Source organism: Silurus aristotelis, assembly GCF_946808225.1.
Source record: "Silurus aristotelis genome assembly, chromosome: 4".
NCBI classification, from domain to species: Eukaryota; Metazoa; Chordata; class Actinopteri; order Siluriformes; family Siluridae; genus Silurus; species Silurus aristotelis.
In genome coordinates, this window is record NC_139577.1 from 13,687,066 (window position 1) to 13,698,824 (window position 11,759).

Here is an 11,759-nt window from a genome sequence, read left to right on the forward strand (position 1 = left end):
TGGTTTTATGCGTTTGTGTGGTTACAAAAGTGTAAGGAAGAGGGACAGTGTGTGAGAGAACCCTTGGCTACTACTACTAGATCCTGTTCGAAAGTGGAGTCACTGAAAAGGCATAAACCTAAGCATAATCTCCCTGAAGTAGAAGGTAAGCTGTAGACTTTTATCAGCTCACTGTGGAAAAAGAAGAAGCTGTGGTACTTGTGCATACAAGTGTGAGAGGGAGATCTATCTGTGGGTGTTAGAGCAGAACACAACAAAATTGAGTCAGAAACATTTCCTCTCCAATGCACTTTTTTAGCCGAATGTAATGTGTGTTTTCGAAGAATGCAGTTTGTGAGCAATGTCATGTAGAATGAGAATGTGTGGCTGTGAGTGTGTAGAAGGTTCCATCAGGGCGGTGTTTTGTGGAGACACCACTCATCCATAGCTATTGCATGGGTGTCAGTGTGCATCATCGTTAACATGGATTGAAGAAGACTACTGAAAGAGCTCGACAGCTTCTCACTGAATAAAGGATAAGAGAAGAATTCACTTCCACATTGTGGCGTGTGTGTCATGAAGCCTGTTAGAAAATGCCTTTTGGTTCAGTTGGTTCTTCCTCTGTGTATGTGTTTGGAAAAAAGGGATTCATGAAAAAAATGGGGGAGGGGATAAAGAAGATACAGAGGAGAAAGAACGATGGCTGAGCGAGGAAAAAGTACATTATATGTGAGGAATCCCCAAGGAGTCCCTGATGAATTGTTATAATGGTGAAACAGTTCTGCTTTCTTGTAAGACAATAAATTTTTTTATTTTAAGGGTATTATATTTGGGTGTTTAAAGTCAAAATAAATCTATGGTATTTGCTATACAGCTCATTTTACACTGCATACGGAAGCAACGTAGATCACAGCTAACCCGAGATTTCATAACGTGAGTGTTTATTTGGTTCCCTGGTGCTTGCCATTTTGTTTCTTCTGTTCCTATCACAGCTACGTACCATGTTATATAATAGTGAGCATCTTGCTACATCCAGTCATTGCAGTCTATGTACATACCTGTCTAACATTATACTATATGTGGGCAAAGGTTTTGACACCTTATGTTATACATGTGCGGTATTTGTATCTAAAATATAGTTTTATACAGTAAGGATTTTTTTTAAGTTGAAAAAGGAAGAATGTGAAATGAATTAATGAATCATGAAAGAAAAATGTGCGTGCGTGTGTGTATGTGTGTGTATGCGCGCCTTAGTGTCTGTGTGTATGTTTATTTGTGTGTACGAGAGAGAGAATATGTGTTGCTATAGGGCAATGTTTGTCATTTATTTTCATTTTCAAGGATTTTGTTGGAAGTGCATGTAAGTTAACATCACACCAACACATGTACAATAGCAAAAGACATAATCATATTTTTCCCCCAAGCTTTTCCCCTGATGCTCAGGGAAAAAACATGATCATGATTAAGCCTTTCAAAATGTCAAACCAGTCATTACAGCATTGGAATGACTTAGCAGCTTTCGTCCACTCTGGGCCCCACATTATCACGCTGCTCACACACACATTTTTCCTACTAACATTCTGTGCTCCTTCTAACAATGAAAGACTATTAACTACCTGGACCTGAATATTCTCTTTATTTTAGAATAGTGTATAGTGCAATTTCTTTTACTACTGTAAATATATACTATATTTTGTCTGTACACTTCATACTAACCAGTAGTATTACTTGGGCAAGGCAACTGCTAGATGTAGTGACCACTAGATTATTATTTAGTTATTAATCCTCAAGGATATAATGCAGTATCTGCTATGAATTATTCGGTAAATGAAGAGAAAATAATAGGAAAGGTCTGAGGTTCCAAGAATAAAGAATGCAAGGCTAGACCTGCTAAACCTGCATGGTTAACCATTGACCTACATTATTTTGACTAAAACAAATGTATTACATCATCGAAATTATATGACTCATTCTAATACTGACAGGAACTCTCATAATAAACATCTTTGACATAGTAAATAAGTGTTAAGTGAAAACAGTGATTTCTTCATGTCACATGCGTTCTGTGAAATCAGTATTACACAACAACGTTACAAACTTACAATATTGTTAGCTGGCAAATGGTCAATGCTGAACATTAATAAAGTGTTGCCAGGGATAAATATAATAATCAAGAATAAGAGAAATGCTTAATAGAATGTGGTCTAGATACAAGATGCATTGGTTTGTGGAGTTAATAAAAAAGCAATTACCACTCGATATCAGCATCCCAGAAAAAGCCACGCCTTGTAAACATATGTCTTGTGAAGTGAATTAGAATAATGCCAGCATTAAAATGGATTAGTTTGTTGGTGTCTGTCTGTGTCCTTCACACATTCTCCTGTAAAGTGTACAGATCTAAATGTGTGGAATATTATTAACTTCTCAGGAGTCTTGGGGGTTCTTGGCAAAGTGGTCCATTTTGAAGAAAACCGTGTTTATTCCAGTACCAGGCTATACATGCACACATACACTTATGCACACACACTAAACCCTCCCCCTGTTACACACACACACACACACACACACACACACACACACACACACACACACACACACACACACACACACACACACACACACACAAACACACACACACACACACACACACTTGCTCCTGTTTCCCTGGAAACAAAGTGTTCTCTGGAACTGGTATCATTAAAGCCTTTTCAAGCCCTAATTCAGGTGAAAGACCTGCAATTTGTCTCATCACATTTTTACTGTAAGCCGTGTGCAAAAATTATGATTGCAATGCAAACAATGAGAACAATACAATCATATAACCAACATAATACTTCTTGTTTTTTAAATAGATTAAATTGCATCCTTTTTAAATCACAGCCTGAACTGTGTGAGACTGGTGAGACCATACTTGTCTTAGCATTGACACATTTTAATTCTGACCAGAATGATCTCATAATCTTCACGCATTGATAGGGTGTGAAACAGTGCTGAGACTTGTTGCTGTATGCTATGTGTTTGCAGCTGTGAGTTAAAACTAGGTAAGGAAGGGTTGCATGTGAGCTTTATACTGAGATAATTAACATTTAACAGCCCATTTGAGCAGTGTGTTTATGGGAAAATGTGCAAGCAGAATAACTGGGGCTCTTGCACATGCTGCTTTACAGTATATTGGCATATAATTGAAGCAAAGGTTTATGAGGGATGTAGCTCCCGAAGGACACTGGACATGCAATAGCTGGTGTACTTTATCAGTCCCCACTATGTCTGAGGTGCTGTAAATGTTTGTGTGACTGGAGGCATAAGTGTAAGTAACCACGGGGTGACCCCCGGTGTAAAGCATGATTAAAAATCTCCTCCTCTTTTCTTTTCTCATGGGACTTTGAACATGAAATATTTAATCATCTATCTCATAGGAGCTCACAAGGCACATGGGGGTATATTTGTGTGACAATGGAAGTTCAATTTTCTGTATAATTATGCCGCGTTGCTATTTTGGTTGCCTGAAACAGCCTATTTTTTCCTCTTTTGCGCACATTGCTCTTTTTTTAGGCGAACATTTATGCGCTGTGCTGATGGGCATTGAATGTCTTTTTCTGTGTTATTCTGGCCTAATTTAAATATTGTTACACATTTATTACGCTATTATAAAAATATTATTTACTTGAAATCTATCAATCCAACGATAACACATATGTGGTATGTCGTTTCAGTCAGCTTTTGCCATGAAATGTCACTGTACTGCACTGTACACATTTGTTTAGCTGCAGCAACATGATTTACAAAAAAAAAAAACCCTAATTTATATTTGCCCTACTTACCCTATGCACTGATGGTTATAAAGATAAATATGTTGATTTTATGTCTTTCTTTGCATGTACATTACGAACCCAGTCACATTTCTTTACATTTGAAGTTTTTTTTTCATTTTTTTATTATATTTTTGCAAAAGGTTCACCATTGAGGTGGATTTCTTGTACTTTCTCCATTTGATTTGCTATGTTGATTATAGCAAATTATAAAAAAATAGAAAGATGGCTTTGTGATATTTTATTATTAATTTACGTTACCATTTTAATGGGTAACAAAAAAATTTATATTTGGTGAAATTTAGATGCACCGACATGCAGAAACCTATAGTGTTAATGAACTGAAGTGTGTGAAACTGTTTAATATAATCAAACCTTTAGGGAACTGACAGAGTCCATGCTGATGAGAAAAAAAATGGGCAGTCTAACAGCTGAGTCACTCAACCCAGGAAACAGCATGCTTATGTCCTTGGGTTAGTTTTTCCTGAAGAGTGTACGTGACTTTAGGTTGCTTTTGGAAAGGGCTTTATTTTCTACTTATATTATAGTGTGGATCATTTCTCAAATATGATTAATCAGGTGTTTTTAACGATTTTCTTATATATGCATATAAAACATTATGACAATGACAGTAAATCTGGCTTCAATGCAAATTAATTTTATAATTCATATATTATGTTTATTCAGGCACAGGATCAACAGTATGATGTACCTTGTATAGTACATTAGTATACTGTGTATAGTGTATTGTATATTGTACCTAGTATAATGTAAGTTCAGTGTTGGCAAATTGCTGTTTTGTAAGAGGAAAAATACACCCTAGAAACCTTTGGGTGATAACAAATTAACCCACATTGCACTTGAATGTGATTGACTTACATGCGTGTATAAGCACTTTGCTTTCAGTGGACAACAATATCTTTTTTCTAAGAAACACTACAACTCTGAGTAGAAAATGTCTGAAAACTATAACCCTTACTTAGTGACCTTTTACATGCATACTTAACTTAATCTTTTTAAAAACGATTTTTAAGTGTATATGTTATGTTATAGTGATAAATCATATTAGGTCGGAATCAACCCGCCATTAAAATACTTACTGACAGAGGGAAGATGTGGAAAGCTTAAGTGTTGTGTAAAAGCAATTAATGAATCTGGAAACGTGGGAATCCCTGGTGCTACACAGCTCTTTGGAGGGGTAAGGCTACCATTTTTTTAAAGTAAGAGAGACAGCACTAAAAGCTTAAATATACGACAATATTTAGTTGTATTTGATGCCATGCATTAGATTGGAAAACCTTAAACCCTAAACTTAAAGAAATATATATATATTTCGATTTTCTGTTTCATTCATACAGAATGATTAACAGCCTGTATTATCTATTACATGCTAGGTTTTTCTAGAAAATATTAAATTAAGCATAGTTATGTGCTCACTCTTCCTGTAATATCTACCAAGACCACATTTAGACCACATTATTTAGACCAATATTTTTTTATGGCCTGACAGTGTCCTTTTGGAACCCTATTACCCAAGAAGGGTACTCGAATATTTTTATATATATAGAAGGGTACTCGATATATATTTATTTCTCAAAAAACCCAGCCATTAGGGTTGCACAAGCCAGTGCACTCTTAGTGCCGGTCCCAAGCCCGGATAAATGGGGAGGGTTGCGTTAGGAAGGGCATCCAACGTAAAAAGTGCCAAATCAAATATGCGTATCACAAATCAGACTTTCATGGCTGATCCGCTGTGGTGACCCTAATGGGAGAAGCCGAAAGAAGAAGAAGATATTCATTTCCCAAAAATGAGTTTTCTCTACCAGAGGGTTGTTTATCCAAATCAATGACGATGAAACAATCTTTAAATTCTCAGGGCACAAGGGCTTAATGAAAGCTTGGATTAATATGAAAATAATGTAAATCATATCATATGGGTTTCATACCCACCAGATCAAAACTTATTTAAACTTATGGGAGATTTTGGAGAATAAGACCCAATTAATACAGAAATGCATTCATAAATAAAAAAAAAGTTTGGCTTTGTATGATAACGAATTCTTGTTTGTTTTGTTGTTAATAGCAGCTAAAGCAGTAAAGAATGGCATTAAAGTAACACAAATCTGTAGAAAAAAGGGAAGAGAAAGAAAGAGGGTTAAGATACGTGTGAAAAACGTAGCATTACATGAAAAAAGGAAGAAAGGTTGTCATTTCTCATGCAAACCATTTTTCAGGGATCTTGCAGAACTAATCATCTTAATGCGCATTCTTTAGCTCTTCCTTGCAGGCATACACAAGTATTTTTTGCTCTTTGTTTTTGAGTCTTACTTAAGGTTATGATGAGTGACCAGAGCATCACTTTAACCAGTTGCTTCTATCGAGGTGTTCACATCCTCTAAGAGGCTTTTTCAGCAGCTTGATATAAGTTATTAGTGGCTGGTTACGAGAGTATGTGTGGGTGGATGGGTGGACATGTGTTTATCTTTCAGATTTTAAACTTCATTTTGACAGCAAAAACAAGTGCGCACTAAAAAAAGGTCTTCCATTGTATTATTTTACTGCACGTTTGAAATTTATGTTCGATAATTTTCAAAGGGGGCTTAAAGATTATCCTTTCTTCCTGTTTATCAGTAGGGGACAGCGCTGAGTAATGAGTGGGCATATGGTCCCCTTTCTAGGGGTTCAGATCTCCCACACCCCCTCACAGCACATCCTCTGATATTGATAATTTGTCCAGGGAAATGCAGAAAGAAATCTATGCATTTGGATCAGTAAGATACACCGACTATTAGACAGGAATGCTCCCACTTCCTGCATCTCTTACCTCACATACCACAGCAAGCCCATAGCTGTACTAGTTCACTTCCTATTCATTTAGCTTCTCCCTTGGTCTCTTCATTTCTTTCTCTCTCTGTCTCTGTCTCTGTCTCTGTCTCTGTCTCTCTCTCTGTCTCTCTCTGTCTCTCTCTCTCTCTCTCTCTCTCTCTCTCTCTCTCTCTCTCTCTCTCTCTCTCTCTCTCTCTCTGTCTCTCTCTCTCTCTCTTACTCACTTTCTCTTTCTGAGCCCCTATATGGTATTGCAGTGAGCAGTATTATGTGAGAACAAACAGGAACTGACATACAAAGTTTCACTCTCATAAATGCAGGCTGATGTTTTGAGATTCTGTAAACTGTTTTCATTTTGATTTAGCAAGGTTGGGCTGGCTCGGATATCCACCCTCACCCATCAAAATGCGAGTTCCTGTATGCTTGGCCTGGGTCTGGCCTCAGTGTTGATTTCAGAGTGGAACATTTCACCTCTCCTAGATGCTTTGCCATCTCAGTTGCCTAGCAACTGATGGTTGCAAAAGAAGGGTTACCGGTTTTCATCGTGACACCCCCCCTTAAGTCTTAATGAAGGCCACTAATGAAAGTTTAGCCTAAAATTGTCCTAACCACTGACTTGTGATGTTTAACAATGCATCTGAAAGGTTTACTTCTTTTTTTACTTATTGGGTTTGGGATGAAAAGGGACCCACAGCATATGGTCAATTTAAATCTGAGCTATTCTGAGGAGTACAAATATCGTTTTAGGCTGAATTCCCAGTGGTGCTCTGCTTCCTGCCGGCAACAATAATGTTGTTAAATGTGGCTTCGAAAATGACACAGTGACTTCAGTGCAATTATGCAATAAGTCCAGGAAATGTGATTGGAGGTAATCTGGTAAGAAAGAGAACATTATAAATAATTAGTAGGACAGCAGGAGACTCACTTCATTATCGAGTTTTATTAGTAAGGCATAATATAATACAGTGGAACTATGGTCCTTGTCAACTTTTGTCAGCATGTGTTGAACTAGAAACAGAACAGATTGTACACTTGTGCTTTGATGAATTATAAAAGAGTAGATGTAATACTGTAAAGAAAATTATAGAAAAGTGTTATCGAAGGTTGCTTAGATTCTCTCTCTCTCTCTCTCTCTCTCTCTCTCTCTCTCTCTCTCTCTCTCTCTCTCTCTCTCTCTCTCTCTCTCTCTCTCTCTCGTCATCTCTCTCTCTCTCTCTCGCTCTCTTGATATATTGAAGCCAGCAGGCTGAGCTGGACCCATTAATGAGACTGGGGTCAGTGACAGCTGACACTTTGGCGCCCCCTGCTGCTCTCTCTCATTAGTAGGCCGTTGTGGTTAACCTTTCTGCAGATGGCCCTACTGAGATTAAAAACTCGAATACACCACACACCCTTTGAGCTCACAGTCTTGACAGGTGTGTCTCAGCATGCTATCAATATCCATGTAGGGGAACAAACAAAACAAAGCTTAAATGCACACTCGCACACTCTTTGACACAGCATGTCGTTGTCTGTTGGTGCCCTTTAGATAAGACTATATCTATGTTTATGTGTGTGTGTGTGTGTGTGTGTGTGTGTGTGTGTGTGTGTGTGTGTGTCTGAAATGTATGTGTAACAATCTTTTGTCTCTCAGGTGCACACTATAAATAAATTTCAACAAAGATTCTTTTTTTTTTTAGGCCAATAAGTGAAACGAACAACAGAAGGTTGTGCCTTGAGCAGTGCCAATAAAGGGGCAGAGTGACCTGAAAACACAGAGAGATTTAAGGTACAGTATCCACAAAGACATATAAAAATCGGGTACATACACATACAATTTCACACACATTTTAAGGTCCAGCAGATCATACATTACCTGCCAATCTGGAGGATTTGGAACCAATGCCATTTAAGCTGAGTGCCAGGTATGAGAATTCACTCCAAAATGGGACACCAGTTCATTTCAAGGCACCATGCACAAACACACACTCAAACACAGACAGTGTACAATCCGTCTACTGAAGTTTTTAGGGGCTGTGCCGTCATACTGCCCAATGCCATTAGACAAGAGCATCTCCAAAATGCTGTCATTTTTGGTTTATTAATGGGTTCATCAAAATTGACTAAAAGACAGGAGGTGGAGCTGGAGGTGGCAGAGCTGAAGATGTTGAGGTTTTTGTTGGGAGTGAAGACGATCGACAGGATTAGAAACAAGTTTTGTAGAGGGACAACGCATGTAGGACATTTTCGAGACAAGGTGAGAGAGGCCTGATTAAGATGGTTTGGACATGTGTAGAGGAGGGACATAGGATATATCAGTAGAAGAATGCTGAGGATGGAGCCACCAGAAGGGAGGAAAAGAAGAAGTCCAAAGAGGAGGTTTATGGATGTGTTGAGGGAAGACATGCAGGTAGTTGGTGTGAAAGAGGCAGATGTAGAGGACAGAGTAATATGGAGAGGGATGATCTGCTGAAAAAAGAAGAAGAAGGATGGGTTCTTGTGCAAGAAATGCAAAGAAAAAACTGGTAGTTATTGCAGAACTTGGGCAAGGGATCAAAGAGAAATGGCCAAAAACCATACAGGCAAATAAGAAACAAAATGCAACCAAATACATTTGGATATGAGAACTTCCTAAACATGGGATTTACAGTAGTACACATCATATTAGTGCTATTTGTTTCTGTTAGTGTGTCAGAGAAACAGTTCAGCACAAAGGCAGTTAAATCCGTGGTTCCTACCTCATGGTGTTGCTAGGCAGCATGGCAGTCAGTTTTACACAGTGACGCAGAGGTATTAAAAGGGAATATTCAACCATGGGATTGTGTGAAACATGAATCAGTGTATAAACATGATTAATATTGGTGTGTGTGTGTGTGTGTGTGTGTGTGTGTGTGTGTCCTGGTGCAGTAGTGTTCGTCTTTAAGCCTCCCAGTCCAGCAGACTCATGGCTAGCAACAATACTGCCAGCATTGCCCAGGCCCGTAAACTGGTGGAACAGCTCAAGATGGAAGCGAATATTGACCGTATAAAGGTGAGGGGAAAATAATGTACAGAAAAACCATGTTGTCTAATGTGTAAATCAGAGAGGATGTGTTTGAACAAACTACCTACAACATTTTACACATTTATCACTGGCAGGTGTCTAAAGCAGCGGCAGACTTGATGTCATACTGCGAAGCTCATGCTAAGGAGGACCCTCTGCTGTCACCTGTGCCTGCTTCTGAGAACCCCTTCAGGGAGAAGAAGTTCTTCTGCGCCATCCTGTAAGCAGTGATGGCTGGCCTTGGGCATGCCTGCTCCATCTGGGACCCACACTCATTGATATTAAGAACGTAAACCTTTTAGTGATGGCTGAGGGGGCAGGCGTGCGGTGACTCCTCAACCTCACCTGGTTCTCCATGTGCCTCGTGCAAAACCCCAGCATGGAGGGAGAGCCAGGGCTGTGCATGTTTACAAGGGAAAGCACAGCCAACATGAGCAACTGGCATTACAGCAGCTCAAGCTGGATATGATGTGTAAATTGCAGTATTAATGCGGTATTTTGTGGTCCCTATGAGGTATTCAAATGTTTTGTTTAATTAAATTAAGTTGATCCTGATTTCAAAGCTGATCACTGAGCAAAGATCATGGGTCGTCATAGAAATGTTCTGATTTCTTCTTTGTTTGCTCTATTTCAATAATCATTCTCTTAAATAAATTTGGTATATATATGACTTAGGTAGCTTTCTACGTATGTACTTTTTTTTTATGTAATAATAATAGATAGGTAAGAGCATTTTTTATGAAAGATTTGCACACATACAAATATTCCTAACAGATACGTATCTTTATGAAACTGATTACAACATTTGAATATGTATAGCAGGCAATTAAATTTTTTGTCTTCTTCATAAAGATAGGTCTTTTTACTATTTGTAAAAATCAACTGTGTTGTGCTGTATACGGTTTGAATGTCTGTGGTGATTCCAATAATAATTGCATGAAAAAAAAACCTTAAAAAAGAATTGACCTGTTTATTTTGCCTTTTTTATTATTATTACAATTACAATCAGGAAATTGTTTATTCAATTAAAAAAATTTTTAAATGCAATTTTTTAAAGATAGGTACTTATACTGAAATCTGTGTATACTTGATCAAAAATTATTTTTTATTTCTTTACATATAAGGATTTTAAGAGAATAGTATCCCAGATCTTTTTAAGTTTTAACAGTATATTTTATAGTGCATAGACTAAAATACAACAAGCATGCAAATGTTTATGACCACTGTCTGAAAAAGTGAATAACACCGATAATCTCTTCATCATGGCACCTGTTATGGGTTGAATATATTAGACAGCAAGTAAACATTTTGTCCTCAAATTTGACATGTTAGAAGCAGGAAAAATAGGCAATGCTTTTTCCATTTTTCCATGACAGCAATTGCAAAGGAATTCCAGTGTCCTCTAGTGAAATGCAATCCCTTATTAATATATATATATATATATATATATATATATATATATATATATATATATATATATATATATATATATATATATATATATATATATATATATATACACATTTTTTTTTTAGCTTTTCTTGCTTATATAATGCTATATTTAAAGTCTCCAATGATGACAGGTGTTCAGTTACTGTTCCAATTCTGCTCACCTATAATAAAGTCAAAGTGATGACAAACACCACTACACCTGAATACACATCTGCAATATATATAAATTACACACTGCAGTAACTTTCCAGCAGTATGAATGTAGAAATAAAAGCTACAGTTAAAAAACATATTCAATCAACATTTACACTAGAGGCCATTTATCCAAATACTGCTGCCAGCATTTTTTTGTGTTGGAAGAAATGGGGAACCAAAGAAAACTCACACAGGAATGGGGGAACATGTGGCAGATAGTAAGTTCAGGCTCACAAAAAAGAACCAAAGTATAAGAAACTCTACTTAGTGCACCCCTGTGCATGTTAGCTTTTCAGCTCCTAATACATAGTAGTCTCTTAAGTTTACAAAAATTGTATAGCATTCCAGCTTCACTGATATTATGTTTAGAAACTTAGCTGGGCTAAAATTAGCCCTGCAAAAGCTGAACTCCTCTGTCCAGTTATCACTCTTATTTGCAAGTTCAATTCAATTAAATGTATTATTTGTGTAGTGGT

General features: G+C 37.4%; 1 protein-coding gene across 7 annotated transcripts in view; it reads left to right on the top strand.

Moving 5' to 3' along the window:
* Positions 1-10,502, top strand: part of gng2 (guanine nucleotide binding protein (G protein), gamma 2) — a 10,912-nt gene extending 410 nt beyond the window's left edge. Inside the window, exons 1-4 of one of the 7 annotated variants that reach the window (XM_083539651.1) lie at positions 1-145; positions 8,294-9,003; positions 9,176-9,624; positions 9,732-10,502. The exon at positions 1-145 is cut by the window's left edge and continues 96 nt beyond it. In XM_083539651.1, the coding sequence (XP_083395777.1) occupies positions 9,538-9,624; positions 9,732-9,860 (216 nt within the window). In that variant the 5' untranslated portion in view covers positions 1-145; positions 8,294-9,003; positions 9,176-9,537 and the 3' untranslated portion in view covers positions 9,861-10,502. The remainder of the gene's footprint in view (positions 146-8,293; positions 9,004-9,175; positions 9,625-9,731) is intronic. The other 6 variants (XM_083539650.1, XM_083539649.1, XM_083539647.1 and 3 more) reach the window with 6 other exon arrangements.
* The last annotated feature ends 1,257 nt before the right edge of the window (positions 10,503-11,759 follow it).